Source organism: Xyrauchen texanus, chromosome 5 (assembly GCF_025860055.1).
Source record: "Xyrauchen texanus isolate HMW12.3.18 chromosome 5, RBS_HiC_50CHRs, whole genome shotgun sequence".
In the NCBI taxonomy this organism is placed as follows: Eukaryota; Metazoa; Chordata; class Actinopteri; order Cypriniformes; family Catostomidae; genus Xyrauchen; species Xyrauchen texanus.
In genome coordinates this window covers 51,419,361-51,440,296 of record NC_068280.1, presented here as the reverse complement: position 1 = coordinate 51,440,296, position 20,936 = coordinate 51,419,361, and the positions used below count along the sequence as shown (strand labels likewise).

Here is a 20,936-nt window from a genome sequence, read left to right as displayed (position 1 = left end):
TCAGATTAGGTTCGATTTTGGGTAGTTTTTTCTCCAGTGAGTGGTCAAAATTGGATAGTTTAACAGTTTAGTGCAGTTTTTAAGTGCTATTGGTAACTTCTCTTAAGTTTAGCATTAATATGTAATCTAAACTCACCTTTGACATGTTTGCAATTGTCATCCTCTCTGTATTAAATAAAGCAATCATACCATATAGGAGGAAATGCCCACATGCTCTAACATGGAATCAAACCTGATGCCATAAACCACTGAAGCTTATTCTTGGACACTAATGCAGCACAGCAAACCAAAGTGGAACAATGTAATGAATAGAGGAAACGACAAGACAAAAGCATTCTGAGAGAGCTAGTGTGATTAAATGTGTGAGATAAAGCCTCGTCTGATGATGTAGATTGAATGTCTTGTTTTGATTGGCAGTCACTTTAAGACGCTTCCTCGTCACCGTGTTCCGTTCTCAGGATACTCTGAACCTGTCTATAGCGACGGGCTAAAGAGCAGCTGAGAGACATTCATCTTGTCTGCTCTGTTTGTCTGGGTAAAGAAACGCATTGTAGACGCTTTCTGCCTCTCTTTATTTGTCTTTCTTTAACTGGAACTTTCTCTTGCTTCTACTGACTTGACTTTACTTGAACCGAAATAGCATGTCAAAAGTTCGGTCACTCTTGCCAGCAATAAGATCTTAACTGCAGTTTAACTGGTCATTTAAGCTGGTCATTTAAGCTAGTCATGAGCTGAACCAGGTTTTTTATTGTCCCAGCAGGGTGAAAACCCATTTCACAGTTTTTGGCCTTCGTCTGTATGATACTCTGCTATAGTTACTGATTGGTTGATCCAGTGAAGAATAGCTGCTTCTTATTATAGTAGAAGTGGGCGGAGCTTAACGAACAACGGGAAGTGATGCAGATCAGAGCCACAACACGCAGATGGTCTCAATGACTCAATCACCATGACGTCCAAAAGCTTAACACAAATTCCACCAGTGCATATGGAGCTCAGTCAATTGTGTGTGTGACTGAGTATCTGATAATTTTCATTTGTCTGTATGCCGGTTTATTTTCTTCAAGAGCTAGTATTTCTGAAAGTGAACTCATCATTGCACATATAGTTTTGAAAGTCTATATTTTTGATGGTCGGTCCTAATTACAGTTCTTCACAGGGTATTAAACGTTTGGTGATTGGTCAAAAACGCATGTGACTAATCTCTTCCATATACATCCCAGACAGCAGCGAAGCATAGCCCTTCACCTGTCAATCAACCGGTGTGCTGAAACGAGAGTTTAAACTTTTCCAGTTACGAGTGGCTTTAAAAGGAAATATCCGTCCCATCAGAAAAATGTAAAAAAGCGGATACATACACAAACATGAGAACTTCACGGATATTCTCTAGTGGGTTTGATAACAACACAGATGAGAAGCACAAACACCTGATGTTCCTTTAATACAGGTAATCCACATATAATGGAAAAATCTGCTTGACATGTTGCATTTGTGCTTAGATTAAATTTCAACCGGATCTGGGAGAAACAGCATGCCATTTTTTTTCACACTTTCTTTGTGTTTTCTGAATTGATGCACTTTATTATCATGCAGTAACACACTGACATTTGATGATTGATGTATGACGTCATGAAACCGAGACTCTCCCCTCAAATCCAAAGTTTTTATTCATTCACAGAATTATAGAGCAAGGGTGTGTGTGTGTGTGTGTGTGTGTGTGTGTGAGTGTGTGTGTGTGTGAGTGTGTGTGTTTTTGTGAGTGTGTGTGTTAATTTATTTGATTTAATTAAAAATGTATGTATTTATAAAAAATAAAAAAAATAAAAAAATTTTATTTGGTCATTTTAATGTTTTTAACTTTTTATTTATTTTCATTTGGTTGTTTATTTAATCCAGAGAAAGTTGGCAAAATGTTTCAAAAGAAAGCTTTGGAGCGGTGTTTCTCTTATCAGGGAGGGCAGAGTGAGTGAAGAGCAGAAAATTGACAACCTGGAGTGGAGCCGGAGTGCAGTGATTATAGAAAACTTTGACCACGGAGAGGAAATTGTTGCTACTCCACTTAGATACTCTGTTGTAAATATGTCAACATAGGAAGAAAAAAAACTCGGCACCTGTCAAACAATGTTATGCCATCTGTCAAATAATTGAAACCCTGTGTTTTTAATATGGTTTGAAATGTATGCAGTTATAAAATGTAACAATGCCCCTGAAAATCAATTCAGTCGGCAAATATTGCCCCTTAAAAAGTTTATATCTTGCACTGGTGTAGGAGAATGTTTTCTTAGGCACACCATGCAAGTCTGTGTTTTTCTGTGTGTGTGCGTCTCGTACTGCTCACCCAAGCATGAAGGTGCCAGCTGTAAAGGAAAAGATGTAGGGAGTCCTTCACCATACGTGCACCTCCCATCATACCGCTGGGCACACAGCCCAGAAACACTTGACAGTGTTGTACTAACAGCCTGGAAACGGGGTCACCGTACACCTTTAATGAGTGTGTGTTTGTTCGCAGGATTGAACGTGCATTTTAAGACTTGAGTGTCTCAGATTTCTCACCCATTTAAAGGTGAAGTGTGTATTATTTGTCTATATTCAACTACTTCTTTCTATCCTAGTCAAGTATGCTTTACAAAAGTGACGCATTGGACTTCCTGAAATGTAACAACACTTAAGTTCTGTTTGCATGATTTTCTCAAACATGGACCAAGTCGTTGGTTAGCCAATTAGGTATTAATCATCAAATAACTCCAGTAACCCAGAGAAAATCAGCATGTTGCAGGGTTACAGTAAGTTCATTGTGCATGACGCAAGTGTCTCTGTATTAGTGCAGTACATGTGCATTGTCTGCGTACAGCCCAGTTTTGCAAGACACATGGATGGCGCACGTCTGTGCACGTCATCAGCACATGTCGATGACATTCTTAAAGAGTATCATAAAGCCGCAGTTCGCATGCGTTGATTGCATTCATATGGGCTTGCGGTTAAAAGAGTATACTTTTGAAGGGCTTTAGCGCTCGATCGTATGCGAGACGTAATGGTACGTGGAAAGGTACCCTAACCGTAAAGCTGAAAGTATGGTCCACATACTTTTAAACCCCTAACCCAAAGTATTAAACTTTATCATCTATCTGAACCACCCAGAATACCCTAGAAACTACCAAGCAACATGCTAAAAGTCACACGGAACATCCGAAGAACCACATGGCAACGTTCTGACAACATGCAACTTCTTAGCAACATTTACATGGGCAAGCACCACACTTATTTTGATCCAGTATGCTGTTTATAGTCTGCCAAACAGATTGCCCTGCCCCAAACTCTTGCCATTTGGTTGAGCTAATGTGTGAATGTTGCTATGTCAAATAAACAGCATTGCTTTGAAAGCGCCACGATGGTAACACATTTCTGGTAACACAGTGGTGGTGGTGGTGTAGTGGCTAAAGCACAGGGCTGTTAATCAGAAGGTCGCTGGTTCGAACCCCACAGCCACCACCATTGTGTCCTTGAGCAAGGCACTTAACTCCAGGTTGCTCCGGGGGGATTGTCCCTGTAATAATTGCACTGTAAGTCGCTTTGGATAAAGCGTCTGCCAAATGCATAAATGTAAATGTAAATGTTCTGGTGAAGCAACCGATTAGCGGCTTACTTATATTTGGACCAAAGACATCCATTTTAACATCCCCAAATTTCTCTTTCAGATCCAGTTTACACTGTTGTTCTCGACGCACCTGTGACGGCAAGGTTCTCAGGTGAACCCACGGAGTTGGAATGTAAAGTTACGAATGTCTCCAACCTTCACAGTGCACGACTTGGTGTGTCATGGTTTTACAAAGGAGCCCTGAATGGTGACATCACGGCAACTGCTCAAACTATTGCGTCATTGGATGACAACGGAACCCTCGTTCCAGGCAAGTCGTACAGGGGCCACCTAGAGGCGGGACTTATTACTGTGACCCGAACGGAACCTTACACTTTCAAGCTCCGCCTGCTGCACACAACAGACATGGACGCTGGAGAATACTCTTGTGGGGTCACAGCATGGATTCCGTCTCGTCATGGGAATTTGAAAAAGGTTGCGGAATTCCTTACTCCTGCACTCAAAGTCAGCTTTGCTAAAAAGCGTGAGTGTGCATGCATTTGGATTATTACATCATTTTAAAGGGATATTTCACCCAAAAATGTCTTATCACTGAACCCAAACGGAGATCATCTCTATAGAGTGCAACTGTGCCTGCTCACTTTTTCAGCCTTCTTGGTTCTGGAGTAGTTTCCCATTCTTTTTTTGCATTGAGATTTCAGAAAAGAGTTCAGTTTTAATTATCAAATTGAAATAAACGCCTGTAGGGTGCCTAGTTTGTCACTCACACCTGCTGTAAATATCGCAGATGAAATGTTTCTATTCTTGATAGCAGTCTTGCCTTCACTCTCTGTTTGACGTCTGACACATCACAGCTCATTTTCTGCATCAGTCCCAATGCATTTTCCATATCCATTATCTATAGACGCATTTGTACCGGTTGACTTCCGCCAACAACATCTCTGTGTAATGGGCAATTGTCGTTTTCATGAGGAAGTAAAAATTATGCAGTTTTCTATTACATGCTGATGTGTTCTGCGAGATGCAGGACTGATGCATGTCTCTGCAGGGCGCAGTTTATTCAGTTTCAAAACAATATTGCTGTACTGACAGTTACATTTGCAATTGATGCTATAACAACCTCTAGGAACATTTGGCATAATTTTACCATTATCTAATATTGTAACATCTATATTTAGATTCTTTCTGTATCACAAAAGACTTGTCAATACATTGTCTTTTGTTATAAAAGCCCGATAAGATGTTGCATGATACTAAATGACTTAATTTCTGTAAAGAGTGTGTTATTCTTGGGAGACTTTTTCTTAGATGTTTCTCCTTAAATTCACAAGTAGACACAAATGAGTCATCTCCGTATCATCTCATTCCTATCTAGGCAAAACAATTGAGATATTAAAGATCTTATTTGTGATTTTTTGTTTCATCGAAAAGCAGGTCCTGTCATTGGTGTAGTGGCCCGATGTCTTCGAGAAGCGACGGCTGCCGGATCTACATTTGAGATGAGCTGCCAGGCCAACACTCAAAACCTCCCGCAAGGATTCGGCTTTTCCATTCTCATCTTATCCGAGGAGGCCGTAGGGTCACCCAGCCGCAAACTTGCCTCTCTGGGTCCTGACATGGTTTTTCGATTGGAGGACTGGGGTGAACCGGGTCGACGGGACAGCCTGATGCTGGTGAAGAGTGGGAAGAAGGAGTTCCAGTTTCGTATTCAAGGAGTGCAGGTGACCGATCGGGGGTTTTACTCGTGTGAGATGAGAGCCTGGACGAAGCAACCTGGTGAAGACTGGGTGGAGATGGCCAAAGGAGTGTCCAATAAGGTTCAGATCGCTTTTGAGCACAGAGGTAGAACATTTTAAGATGTATATGGGGGAATCTCACAAAAAACAAATCATGTTCAGGTCAGAGTTTTAATAATGATCCAATTGTGATATCGTCATGCATCACAACTGTGTGTATTGCAATATATATCGGATTGACCCCAATTTACTATTATACTAATAAAAATGTCCCCTGACTTGGTGCTCATGACCCAAAATGGGATATGCAGGGGTTTATTTTTTAGCTATAGTGACCAGCTGACTGCATGTTATTCCGCTTATTACATCGCCACTATTGATTTGATAACAATTATTTTATAAGCTTGCTTGTAGAAACCACAGAGAGACATATGGAAATATTTTAATGACAAATATCTTTGAAAGAAAAGCCCAGCAAACTGGGCTGGTTGTGACGTCATCCAGGGTCCAGGGCTCTTGTAGATTAGCGGTTAGATGGACCAATCGGTCGTCTGCATATTTTCACTTTTCTTAGTGCAAAGGACAAAATGGCACATTTGCCTATTTAAATGAATATCAGATGCTGAAACTACATCGAATTACAGTCCTTACCAGGAATATACTTTAACGTCTGTTGTTGTTAATACTTGAGGACTTGCAGGGGGCCTGGGTAGCTCAGCAAGTAAAGACGCTGACTACCACATCTGGAGTCGCAATTTCGAATGGGGTACCTCCTCGTGGTCACTATAATTTGGTTCGCTCTAGGTGGGGTGCGTGGATGCCGTGGAGAATAGTTTGAAGCCTCCACACGCGCTAGGTCTCCACAGTAACCCGCTCAACAAGCCATGTGATAAAATGCGTCTCATACGCTGAGGCAACTGAGATTTGTTTACCTTGGATTGAGGCAAGTCACTACGCCACTACGAGGACCTAGGGCGCTAGACTGATAGAGTGAATTGGGCATTCCAAATTGGGGAGAAAATAAAAAAAATTATAATAATTTAGAAATTATTCGGGGTTATAGTTATAAGTTCTGTTTAATTTTAAATATGTTGTTTTATGTTAAAACATGGGTTTATTTTTTTAGTTACCCTGGGTGAGAATAGTGTTCCTTCGAGTTAGGTGTGATGCTGTTACATGTAGCGGTGGTATAAGCTAATCTTTTTGGAGCTCTGAATCAAATTAATCTATTGCTTCGCAAAACGATTATTGTTTTAAAGCACTTGGAACATCTCACGCTGGAGATACCTGCTGGTGAAATCACATGACTTGATCAGTTTGATATGCGCTTTGAAGCATTGGTTCAAAACATTTGATTTGTAAAGGTTTCGAAGCTTTAAGAGCGTGTTTCATTGGGGCCTGGGTAGCTTTGCGAGTATTGACTCTGACTACCACCCCTGGAGTCAAGAATTCGAATCCAGGTCATGCTGAGTGACTCTAGCCAGGTCTCCAAATTGGTCCGGTTGCTAGGGAGGGTAGAGTCACATGGGGAAACCTTGTGGGGCGTGTGTTGAGTTGTGTGTGCATCGTGAAGAGTAGCATGATCCTCCACATGCTGTGAGTCTCTGTGGTGTCATGCATAGTGAGTCACATGATAAGATGCGCGGATTGACGTTCTCCGAAGCGGAGGCAACTGAGACTTGTCCTCCACCATCCGGATTGAGTTGAGTAACCACGCCACCATGAGGACCCGCTAAGTAGTGGGAATTATAAAAAATTATGCTCACTTAGTTATTGCCATGGGAATATCTGTTTGTTCGACCAATGGCAGATGGAGGGAGCATTCAGGAAACTGTTTGAAAACAATGTTTATTTTTGCAATTGCATTTAGTGACACTTGTTGTGTAGAAATTGCATATTTCATCTTCAATATGCCTTAAAATTGGGCTAATGTCCTGTATTTCTTGGCGAAATAACACCTTTTTAATTCTTATTAATACCCTTATTTATTAAACATTAGTCCATGCGTTACAGTAAATTTACCAAGGTTAAGGATGGTTCACTTCATGTTGTGGCACAAATTAACCCCAACTATGGTAAAATAACTGTACTGTATGTCTTGTTGCTTTGACATATGAAACAAATTTTATACTTCTGTCAGACCAAAAGAAATGAATGAATTTTGGTCAATGTCATAAAGCTTAATGGTTTTCATCTTGTTTTCTCAAATCTCACAAGGTCCTACATTTGATGTGTCCATCGATTCAGACACAACGAGTGTTTACCCCTGGGAAACTGCCAAGATGGAGTGTGATGTGGGCGTCACCGGCACGCCCCCAGCTCCAGGCGAGTACACGCTTTTTCACCAATCAACACATGAAAGAAACACAGATAAAGGCTCATCATGAATTGCATTATACTGCCAGTTTTAATTCTCTGTTTGAGCATTTAATATGTTCTGTAGTGTTCTGTAGTGTGGTGTTTTTGAACATGTGCTTGCATGCACACTTCATGGTGACATCATATATTATGATCAAATACCATTGCTAAATGGATCCCACACACTGAGAAAAAAACACAAAATATATGCTGTTGGAGGAATTATGTGGTGTATAGCTAATGCATTAGCTATCATCAACTAACAATAAACATTGTTTTTACAGCAGGACCACTTTATTTTAAGGGTTCACAGTAATGCATTAGTTGAGCATGAATAAGACCGTATATTCATGCAACTGAATATAGAGTAATGCTGTATACACACATATATATATGTATGTGTTACATTTACTAAACAATATTAAGCCAAGTAATTAAGGCTAAATACTATTGGCTCTATAATCTTCTATTAAAAGAAATGTTATTAGAAAATAAAATTGGAACATTTTACCTATTCAGGTTATAGGTTTGTTTAGCATTTATTAGGTGGAATTTAAGTTTATTAAAAATATTAAAAAAGTAATCAATTCTAATTAGTACAATATTTTGTTTTTCCAAAGTTGTGACTAATAAATTGCTCAAATCTTGTATTAAAGACAACTTTCACTTTAGAACAGGGGTTAAAGTTGTTATTGATTCACTGGTAATAGCTTTGTAAAGCCAATACTGATTAGCCTTAATTACTGATTTAATATTGTTAAGTAATCTTGATATATGATCTCTGAAACAGAGCCTTAATTACATTACTTTCTACACAGAAATAGGACATTTAATAAGTAGTAAATTATGGATAAGATAGCTTTTCTCTACATTCAATTATGCATTAATTACTGCCTTATTCATGTTTAAATAGTGCATTATTTGTGCACCCTTAAAATAAAGTGGTACCAGTCATTTTTTGGGTAATGCATCTACTTCTGTTAATTTATACAACTGTTAATGTTAAAATGCGTACTACAGTATATGCACATTTAAACACGGTTTGAGACATTTGCTCTCCATTGAATTCCATAGCTGTCTAGAAGAGGAAAAAATAGATATTAATTGAGATCTAAATGGATTTTTCTTTCCTTTGGGAGTGCAATGTGTGCTTTTGAGTTTGTGTGCATGTGTTTTAGTAACTTTATAATCATCTCGTAGTTCAGGGTGTGCCAACTCAAATGTTAGTAATATCTCCTGAAGACTTATAACGCTGTATTGTTTTACCAATAAGGATGCTTTGACTCATTGCAGTGTTTCCTTTATCTAATATCTCTCATTCTCTGCTGCTTTATTATTTCCTACGGCTAAAGGCTTGCCACATCATTAGCGCTGTAATTTTACAACTGGAAGGATGAAACAGCTTGTACTTCCTCTCAGTTGTGGGTCTTTGTTGCCATTTTTCATGTCTTATGTAAGGCTCTTCATGCCTGGAAATCAAAAAGATGAAAAGAGTAGGCTTTAGTCGTCAGACCTCTGTATTAAAATCCTTGTGTTTTTCTGAACATCATAAAATTTTACAGTAAGAGCGATGTCCTACATGCATACTAGGCCCATTCACACCAAGACCAGCATTGACCAAATTTTACGTGCTTCAAATTATCCATTTTATATGATAGTAACACGCTTGCACGTGTGACTGTAAATAAAAAGCTTCACGTTCAAACCAAACCCTTGATTAGTTTTAACCAATCATCAACGCTCTTCGATTAACCGATTTCTCCTACAGTAGGTCAAGACTTTTAGAGATGTGCATCAACTGAAGAAAAGTCCCCAAATATTGGTAGAACAAAAACGTGAGGCGAACTAAAAGAAGCCTTTAATGAAAATGCAATGAATCTCACAATACATATTTCACTTCGCCTAAAAGCTTATACTGTATGTACATTTAGCTGAATTGGTAAACTTAAACCCTTTATAAACAACACGGTTCTTGCCATGAGAATAGCCTAAAGCCCAAAGTATACTTCGGTCCATTGCAAACTCTCAGGACACTTGATGCAAATCTCTACATCGGCAGAGTGCTCGAGCACTGAATGTGTGAAGCCACATTTTTCTAACCGCTCTTCTTTGAACGCGCAGACTGCGCATGTGCCTGGAATTATCTGCACAAATTAGTGGTTCCACAAGGTGGCAGTATGAATAAACAGTCACGAATAAACTCAAAGAAGACATAATAACCGGTAGATAACAGGAGATGAAAGTAATAACAACAGTAGATATGCACGTCAAGAGCGCGTGGGAGGAGGTCAAGACATACCTGCATTTTTAATACTCCAGACATCTTTATGGGTCTAAACTCCTGAAGAGAAATTGTCCAGCGTCTCATAGCAGTCGTGTCGTGCATGCGCCAAACGCATGTATATGCATGCATTGTCAACTGGAGTATACTTTGACAAGCTCTCGTTCAACAGCCGCCGGGCGTTCGTGTCCAAATCGAAGTATTCTTTGGGCTTTAGTTGCTGACATGGAATTAAACTTTAAATGACTTGCCTACCTGTATCTTATTGGTTTGCAGATACTCTTATTCATACGACTTGCAGTAAGTGCTTTAGCTTCACATACGTTTTTTACTTAACGTGTGTTTGTTTTTATGCAGTGTTAAAGCATTTGAACCCATTTAAAGTTAAGTCTGTTGCTCGCTAATGTATATGTGTGTGTGTGTATATATGTATATATGTATATATATATATAAACCCAGCTATATTTTTACTTCTAAAGCCCAAAATACACTTCGGTTTTGATGCAAATGTTTGGGATCTTTTTTTTTGGGTACCATCGAACGCATGTGCGTGCATACACAGGCGGTTGGTGCATGCCCGCTCTGACTGGTATGAGATACTGGACTGTGTTCAAGAGTTTAGAGTAGACCGATAAGATTTCTTTATATACCTTCAGACTCGAGTTATAAAAATCGAGAGTTCTGGCAGACTTGACGCAAATTTGCTCATTCATTTTCTCATGCAAATGAGCTTTGCAAACTCTTCATTGTCGCCAAAGGTTTGTTGCAGGTTCACCACTACTGACGAGGAGCTGCAAACTTCTGGCAAACATTTCCAGTGAATCGCCAGCTCATTTGCAAAATGAACGGCGAGTTTGCACGATGTTTGTCAGAACTTGAGATTTTTTTGGTAAGGGATGCACTCTTGACGTGCGCATCCACTGTCATTGTTTCTACCTTCGCCACCTTATGTTTAGCTGCGAGTGCTTCTTCGTGACAACAACGGCTCAGCTCTGAGAGCTGCCATCTTGTGGTCCCGCTAATTAATGCAAATAATTCCAGGCACATGGGCATTTTAGAAAAATTAAGTCGTACGCCTTTAGAGTTCGAGCTCTCTGTTAATGACAAAGTTTGCGTTTGCGTGTATGCAGATGCCTAGTGGCACTTTGGTTATAATATGGCCAAATGTGAAGTTGACCGTTTAGACAACTAATCTTGATTTACTGATGTTTAAAACTGCAATTAAGTCATCCGAGAACCACAGTCCTCAGCTTGTTTTGAATGTGTAGTGGACGTAAATAATACGGCTTGCAGTTGATCCACCCAAAATAAGTATTTTAATGTGAATTCTATTAATCAGAATGAATCGTAATGACAATATCAAGGGAATTAGCCGCCAATTATGATTTTGTCATAATATTGCAGCCCTAACTAGTACAAATAAACTTAATAAATACAATGCAAACTATTGAAAAACATAATCATTTAACTAGATTAATCCAAGTATTTTCGAAAGCATTGTTTTAAAAAAAATCACCATATACCTAAAAATGTGACTTTTCTCACTCTGTTTTGCAAGGCTTCATGGGGAACTATGGTAATGTTTTTTGTATGTTGTCGCCATGAAAATTAGGGTTCGGTGTGAATAGTTAAAAACACTTTGAGATTTATGAGGTTTAGACCTTTAAAAGGATTTACAAAGACCATTGTTGACAATCATTTGGTTAAAGCACATTAAATGAAATGCCTTTTCGCTATATACAAAAGTCCCTCAGGCCAATTGTGCGCATGGGCACATCCGAGCATGTCAGTTCTAACCTCTCGTTCTCTGTTCTTAACCACAGACTCTACCAATGTCACTCAATCCACTGATCTTGTCCTCATCATTGTAAGAGAAGTTCCAAACACATTAGCTCAGGATGGATGCTGGATAATGATCGTGGGAAGGCATAAACAAGCATTAGCATTTTTGCTGGAGAGTAACTGGCTATCTCAAGAGATAAACTCTATGTGTTACGATGATACAACGTTGCAACTGTGACTGTATGAGACCCAATGGAGTTCACTAAAGCAAGCATCAGAATTATTGAGAGTGCATTGAGTAATTTAAAAAAGGCAGAATCCTAAATAATAATCGTGCAACTCGTCTTATGTTACATTTGTGCTATGGAAGTGAATAATTTTGTTGAGGAGAAGTGTGTTATGACTTTTCTAATTGATTGAATTCTGACTCTTGGAAATGTATGGAAAAAATCCCAGAGACTAGTGAAAAGATCTATAGGAAAGACCTGAGCACAAAGTCGGAGATCTCAATAGCCGCGTTTCCACTGTCGGACCAATTAAGGGCATGCTTGTGTGTGCCAGGGCCAGTTGCGTTCCCACTGTCAATTCTGGGGATTCATCGTGCCTCCTCGGGGCCATCTAAACTATTCTATCCACATTTATTTTATAGCTTTATATTCTTTCTTTCTGTATGTTGACAATTTACAGAGCCCCTGAGAGGACAGGGCGGGAATTTCTTTCTGAAATAGCTTTTCAGGAAAATGCAAACTATGGTAAAAAACCTAATTTAATGGTTTTACTATGGAATTTGCATAGTTTTACTGTTAACATTTAGTTAAAGCACTGTGAACTATCATAAACTAACAATAACAATTGTTTTTTTTTATTAACTATAAAATTTACAAAAAATAATAAATACTGTAAAAATATTTTGTTCATTGTTAGTCAGTGATACATACATACTGCATTTACTAATGTTAACAAAAGTAACCTCATGATAAAGTGCCAGTATTGTAGATTGTAGTAACCATAGTTTTGGCATGTTTTATCTATAGTAATATAATAAATAAATAATAAATTGATCAATTGTCACACATTATACATACATGTCTGCATATACATGGTGAAATTATTTATTTTTCACATATTCCAGCTAAGCTGGGGTCAGAGTGCAGGGTCAGCCATGATACGGCGCCCCTGGAGCAGATAGGTTCAAGGGCCTTGCTCAAGGGTCCAACAGTGGTGTCTTGGTGGTGTTGGGGCTTGAACCACAACACCACCTAGAGCCTTAACCGCTGAGCCACTCTGCTTTGCTGATAATATGGCATGATTGTTGTATTCTATGATTGTTTTAGGCTAACCATTTATTTATTTTTTGACAGAAACCATGGTTTTACTATAGTATTATTGCAGTAACTATGAAAAGTTAGTAAATTAACCATGTTTTATTTTGACTATAAATTAATCATGGTTAATCTGGTGGTTACTACTGATTATAAAAATCGAAATATCCACAAAATAATAATAATAATAATAATTATTATTATTACCATAATTTTTGTTTACTTGTGTTAGTACCATGCTTTTACTATGAATATCAAGGTTTATATATGGTTACTCTAGTGAAACCATGTTAAATTCATTGCGAGGGAACGCAAAACTTATTGTGAGGGAATGCAAAACTATTCCAAACGCATGCAAAACTTATTGTGAGGGATCTCTAAACTTATTGTGAGGGAACGCAGGAACGCAAAACTTGTTTGCGAGGGAACGCAAAACTTATTGCTAGGCAGGCAAAACTATTTCGGAAAAAGATTTCCGCCCTGTTATCTAAGGTGCTCTGTAACAATTGACTAATTTGTTTCTATTTTTATTCTCCTAAAAGTACAAAATTGATAAAACTGAGAATTCCATAAAGTCTCCAGAGCTTTGAAAGAGCAACATCTGAGAAATCCCCCAAAGTAATTTCCGCTAGACTAGTGTCGTTCTGATTGGGTCACTCAAAGCTGGGAAAAAAACAATGTAAAATGCAAATAATAAAATGCAACTAACTATATAAATGTGCTTATTAAAGCCTAAACAGGATCTACGTGAAACCAGACGCTTCTAGCTACTCAAGCTCAATTTTGTGCGTTGTTGCATTCCAAAATGTGTCGGACCGCAATTCATAACGCAACACAAGTTTTCTATTTTAAGTCAAGTTCATGGTGGACCAACAGTTTGAAGAGAATATTTCAGGTTAGAGTAAAAATATTTACAACAAATTACCTGAAATAATAATACATCCAGTTTAATAGCACAGATGTTTTAAGGTTTTTTACTGTCACAATAGCGCAGGAACACACGTTTAGCATGTTCAAACGGACCACGTGTTGGCTAAATGCTTGCATTTGTGTACTTGCGTACAGTATGTTTCTGATTTTAGGATGGCAAAATGTGCACTATAGCTCAAAAACTGTGACAAAATCTACACAAGTTAAAATAAATAACATCACAGGCTACCTTTTAAATACAGTTTTAACATGCACACATACATATTTTAAGACCGTTTTGTTCGCCACATGATCCTGAGTTCTGAAGAAAGACCAGCTGAGAAGCACTGATGTAATGGGGTTGTTTCTCTCTCTCTGTATCTCTCCTCTTCATCTTCGTTTTCATTGTCTTCTCTGAGGAGGCAGTTCTGAAGGCCGACACTGTTCAGGTCTTTTAGTCTGTGCGTGGGTTTGACAGCGGAGGGCCGATGTATAGTTAATCTAATTGCTAGTTTGGGACCGGCGTAGCTTTATATTCTTTCTCATACATCGGCAGCCACATCTGTGTAGATGTGCATCTCTCTGCTTCTGCTCTGTTTCTCTAAAAAGGGGGAAATGTCTGTTATTTTTATAGGACATGTCACATCTTCTAATTGATCTGTAGTTCTTTGAACCAGGAAAAGACTTCGCAAGAAATGTACCTGAAACATTAGCGATTCGATGAGATCTTAGCACAACCTCAGTAGTTTTAAATATATATGCTAAACAGGAAAAAAGAAAAGGATGTCTTACACATAGAGGAGGATTCTTAAATACAGTGGAAATAAAAAGTATGTGAACCCTTTGAATTAGCTAGCTTTCTGCATTCATTGGTGTAAAATATGATCTCATCTTCATCACAAGTCACAAGTATAGACAAACACAATGTGCTTAAGATTAACATTTATAATATTTCATGTCTTTACTGAACACACCCTATTAAACAGTCACAGTGCTGTGGATAATGTAAGTACTTTAATAACTGGTTGATCCTCCTTTGGCAGCAATAACCTCAACCAAGCATTTCTGGTAGCAGTGAATTAGACCTGCACAACGTTCAGAAGGACATTTTGACCATTCTTCCTTACAGAACTGCTTTAGCTCAGCCTTTATATTGTCCTGCTGCATTACCCATCTACTGAGCTTGTAGGATATCTTGATAAACTTGATGGCAAGCAGCCCCAAATTATGATGCTCCCTCCACCGTACTTCACCGTTGGGATGATGTTTTCATGTTGGTATGTGTGACGGGGCGGAGGGCAGGGCCGGGTTTTGATTCTAGCCCTTAACAGGCTAATCAAGCCTCCGAGAGGGATAAAGGCCGACTGCGGATGGTGGAGAGAGAGAGAGAGAGAGAGAGAGAGAGAATGTTTACGGGCAGCTGACCGCCGTGTGTTGATTTTTGTGTCTTTTTGGTTCAGTTTACTATTAAACTATTATTTATATTGTCAAGCTAGTTCTCGCCTCCTCCTTTCCATTGAACTCCCTTTACACTGGTGGGAAGGAGGAGGATATGCTGTAGTAGAGTTCTTGCCACTACCATCCACCCCAACGGAGCAGTCGTGGCCGTCTTCCGGGGGACGGAGGAGCTCGGCCACCTGGAAGCGGAGGAACTGCCGCCGACCGCGAGGGGAGAAGGGGCTCCTAACCGACCACCTGGAGAGGTTAGGGCCATGGGTGGGGAAGACCCCTTCTGTTAACCGAGTATGCGGCGGGGCGTTCCGTCCGCCAGGGGCTGGAGGACTGCCTCCGATCCGCCCAGGGATTTTTTTTATTATTACATTGTATTGTATTAAATCTAGAGGAAAAAAATTAAGCAATACTTTTAACCGTGGTAAAACCACTGTAATGCTGTTAGCTTGTGGCTAACAGCAGTTTAGCCATGTGTTTTTACCATAATGTTATGATGTTTCTCCCATTTAGATGAAGTAGCATATGAGATGAAGTGGTTTCTGAGTCGACTGAGGGGTTCGAACAGTCCCTCACTGCTAGCCAGTATGGATCGCTGGGGCGTCGTGCACAAAATGCCACGCAATGACAGCAGCGACTGTAGCCTGGAGCGTATGGGACCCCAAACATTCACACTAAACATCCACAGCACCCAGGACAGCAATGCCGGCGAGTATCATTGCACCGCCACACCGTGGATACGATCAACCACAACTGGGGCCTGGAGCAAAGCGCCAGATGTGACCTCAAAGAGAGTCTTCCTGAATGTGAAGTTTGCATGTGAGTACATTGAAGAAAATCTGTGATGACTAACAAAGAATTGTAACATTGAACACAGCAACTGTAGTTTTACAAGTTCCATAATCTTGAACGTTAAAGGGAGCTGCCAATGCGATTTTTGACACTCATTCACATGATAAATTTAAGTTTAGCCAGAATTTTCACTGCATGACAGCCCCGGCTTTCTGTACGCTGGAAAAGAGCAGTGTGATCGTTTTTCAAAACTAAAGACAGACCGATTTGGATTTTGACAATAAGATCGTAAGACCGATAACTAAGTAGAAAAGGCAGATAACCAATTAATCAGCCGATAGTTTTAATCAATTTGTAGCATATTAAAATGAAGGTCACTGACATTGAGGTTACAAGAGTCTAAAATGAATAAATATTTATTCTATAAGCAGAATTTTTATTATAAACAAGCCCCAAATACACCTGGGACTCTTATTTTGAAATTACAAAGACTTGGATTCATTACCAAATGGCTTTTTTTAGCCTATATATTGACCAGATAAAAAGTTTGGCATGTGCATAAACAGCATTTCACCAGATGAGGTTTATTGATGAGAAATAAAATAAAAAAAAACCCTATCAGTAACTATCGGCATAGATTTTTGCCAATAAGCGATTGTTCCGAAAAACAACTATTGGCACGATTAATTGGTAAAACCAATTTGTGTTCCACCTAAGAAATAAAGTCATAAAGATTTTGGGACGACATGAAGTTGTTAGCACTGGTGCTAGTGAACTAAAAAACGTAAAAAAAAATATTGTTTAATTGCTGTTTTTTATTAATGTCATACAATGTACTACTACTAATATAATTCTGATACAGTGTCATACATTTTATGAAATATTGACCGGGGCAATTACTTGACGGGGCAATTTCCCCACCCCCAAAATGTTGTATGTACTTCCTTATTTCCTGCTATATCATTAAAAAACAGTAATACTTTGATTTGTAACCATTTTTATTAACATATTTTATACATATATTACTTATAATATAATATATGTTATATATTATAACATTTATACATATAGATATATTGTAATGGTTTGATAATAGACCACTGAGTGTTAACATGATTTTACTGTGATAAAATCACTTACTAACTGCATGTGTGTAAAGTTATTAAAGGTAGACTGATATATCAGTTTTACAGATTAATCTGTGCCGATAGTTGCTTTTTGGAACTATTGGTTATAGACAATTTTTTTTATTTCTCCGTGTTCCTCTGATAATTACATTTTTTCAGTAGAAGTTTGGGCATGCAAAGAAAAATGTGACTGTATGGAAACATCTTTCGTCAGCGTATACATTGTGTTTCCAACTTCATATATTGTTAATAATAATAATAATAATAATATTAAAATAATAAAGATTTTATATGCTATAAAAATCTTAACGGTGTGTTTTGGGCTTGTTTAGTGTTAAAAGTCCCACATTATGCACCCAATCTTGGAAATTTTGGTTGAAAAATAAACTTCATCTGGGATTTTATTCATTTTGGACTCTGGCCTCAATGTCTTTTCTGACTAAGAAAATGTTGTAACATTCTATGAATGGATTTTAAAAACTATCGGCCTTTTCCACCAACTTAAGTTATCGGTATCGGCACGATTAATTCGTAAAACCAATATATCGGTCCACCTCTAAACGTTATAGCCAATTTTACAGTTTTATTGCCATGACGACATAACACATAAACCCAAAAGCCTGATGATGACCTTAAAAATTGCCATTTTTTAACAATTAATTAATAATACATAAGTTTTAACTGAAGAATGAGTGCAAGTGCTTTTATAAAATTATAAGCATCACATCTCTGCCTTTTAAACCCTCCAAAAATTGGCCCATTCCTCTTCCATTGTAAGTGCCTCACTGCAAACTAGATTTTGCTCTTTTTGTTTTAATTTAAAAAAAAATTTGTGGCAATCAAACTTTGTCACAAATGCTGTTGATTGATCTTAACTGGTATTGAACCCGAAATATTCCTTTAAGCTTGTCCTGTGGACATCGAGTAACTAAACGCTCAAAATACAAATATAATCTGCTTTTATTGATTGCAACAGTTTCTGCCACACATCCACAGCATCCCGCTCAAGATTTGGTATTGTTTGAACAGGTTAAGATTTGTTGTCGCATATTACATATCTTTAATCGCAAATGGGAGCAAATCTATTACACTGTACAGCTCTGTGATGGTAGCGACAGAAACGATAACTGAATAAAAAATTTGAGTCAGCAATTCCGTTAAGTGTCCAGATGTTTTGAGAAGACCTTGTAACTTTTTTGTGTGTGTCCCAAATTTTGTGGTCTCCTTTTAGTGTGGGACTCAATGAAGCTGCCTTTCCTGTACGGGATCTGTGCTTCAGTGACTGTGGGCGTCGTTTCCCTCATCCTGGGTCTGACCTGTTCTCACTGCTGCTGTAAAAACACCACACCTACTCCACGCTCTCGCACCAAACTCATGGAGCTGGAGATGGATTGACAAACACAGTATCCAAATAGCTGTCCTCTTCCCAAATGGACACCATGGTGACAACTGAACACACTAACGAAGCTTCAGAGGTTAAGTTCCGTAACATCTTTAATGTGCGACTGTAAGGGGCGACTGTAGGAAATGGGAGCTACACTCTCAGAGGAAATAACTACTATAAAAGCGTCAACTGCCGGGGCGAAATTACAGACGTATTGCACTAAATGTGTTGTTCTATCAGCAGGAACACATAATTTTTTGGATTTAAAGACGTTTCCTCAATGTGACTACCATTTTAAATGAAAAGAAGAAGTGTTTGACGAGTACCAAGATCCAAGCATGTTTGTCAAATTGAAGGATTATTTTACACGACATCAATGCTCCATAGAGCCTATCTGCTTTCACGTCAGGGTTACACTAGTTTATTCTTTTTAGACCGTTCGAAGTCATTTATAAACTTCAAAGACGCTACTTTATACCGTGATTCTTCTAAATATGGTGCTACTCTCCTTTTGTAAGACATTTGGAAGAACTGTGAGTGTTGTGAGCTGATGTTTTTATCTGTGATTTTGTGACACAATGTTAATGCGTTGATCTGTATGCACTGTTCAATCTCTGTCTAACTGATCGGTCGAAATTGGCCGCGTTATTGAAGGAAAGTTTGAGCGAAAGAGCAATTGGTTAATTGCTATGGTTATGGTATTAAAATGTTGACTTGTAGGCCAGAAAACATAGTCCAACATTTGTGACTGCTTTGCAAAGAATAACACATTGCAAGCACCCCGTTGAACACACTTAATACGTGTTATAGCGTTACTTTACAGTACACAAGGGGGCGATAGAGTTTCCTTCCAATGCGATTAAACTAGATGTGTTGCTATTCAGGTTGCTAGCTATAAACATGCCAACTGTTTATATGTCGACTAACTTTAAGTTGTGGACATACATTGCTCTAAAATATTTAATCGGCTAGATACATATATATATATATAGAGCAAAATAGTGCCCGCCCAAGTATTTTTCCAATTAATTTGTTCCATAGGTATTTCATAAAAGACAAGTAAGCCATGAACTAAACAAACAAAGGTGAATTACAACATTCAAACTTCGATTTGAAACAAAAAAGCATTTAAAAATCAGACAAAATGACAAAGGTACAAGACTGTGTACTTAATGTTTTTAATGAAGAAAGAACTACAATCCCATGAAGCATTGCGAATAACGTAATCAATTTTAAAAACCTCTTTTTGATATCCTAAGTGAAAGGATGTTTTTCCTGTGGTGAGTTTGACAAACTGGATGCCATTACAGACACTGATTAAATGCTACACTTCAAGTAACACGTCATTAAGGGTTCTTTTGTCTATTCTGCCATATGTGCAGAAATTCTTTAAAAATAATTTTAAGAATTGGATGTTTTTACAGATATTCATGTGATGTTTTCAGCAGGGTCACCAGTGACTAACATGTTTCATCATAAATCTGCCTTAAATATAATTTTGGTAGTTTTAAGAAATGTTATGCATAACTCTACACTTTGTGGATGTAAAATATACCTTTAAGGATATCAGAAGCAGCATTCTTGTTATTTGAAATGTAAAAAGAATCTGATGTAACATAGTTGATGGTTAAAGTGACATAGTTGAAAAAGCAATATTCTGCTTTTTTTCCCCACAAAATACAGTGACATCCTTTACATAAGAATTTCTCTGTTTTAACTTGTAAAAGAACAATATCTAGTTAAATCAATTTGAGAAAAATCAATGAAGTGTCCCTTAATCTCTAATCATCATGATTCACATGGACATGGGTATAATCAATACCGCCGCTCCCTGCACACATACTACTCCGTCTGTGTAGGGCAACTCCCAGGGGGGCACCATCTTACCCTAGGAGAGCACCAGAAAGTCCACCGGCTGCCCTTACTCGCACGTTATACATTATTCAAGGACCCGAAAGCAGTTGCGGAACACAGACGATCGTTTCACACTCATATGTGAACCGCAAACTATGCGTAGGGCATCAATTTGGCCAGCGGCGGCCCTGGGTAAAATAAGATAATTTCGGTACTAAAATTTTTCTGAAGTGTTTAGAAGTTAAAAATAAATAAAATATTGATAATGTTGACATTATTATTTTTTATTAATTATTTTGATACTTCAAAAACAGACGATGCAAAAACTGTCAATTAAGAAACATCATGGC

General features: G+C 38.3%; 1 protein-coding gene across 1 annotated transcript in view; it reads left to right on the top strand.

Moving 5' to 3' along the window:
• Window positions 1-20,357, top strand: part of ptgfrnb (prostaglandin F2 receptor inhibitor b) — a 38,880-nt gene extending 18,523 nt beyond the window's left edge. The window contains 5 exon segments of the mRNA XM_052127408.1: window positions 3,693-4,115; window positions 5,027-5,434; window positions 7,546-7,653; window positions 15,943-16,248; window positions 18,580-20,357. Coding sequence (XP_051983368.1) covers window positions 3,693-4,115; window positions 5,027-5,434; window positions 7,546-7,653; window positions 15,943-16,248; window positions 18,580-18,743 — 1,409 coding nt within the window. The 3' untranslated portion in view covers window positions 18,744-20,357.
• The last annotated feature ends 579 nt before the right edge of the window (window positions 20,358-20,936 follow it).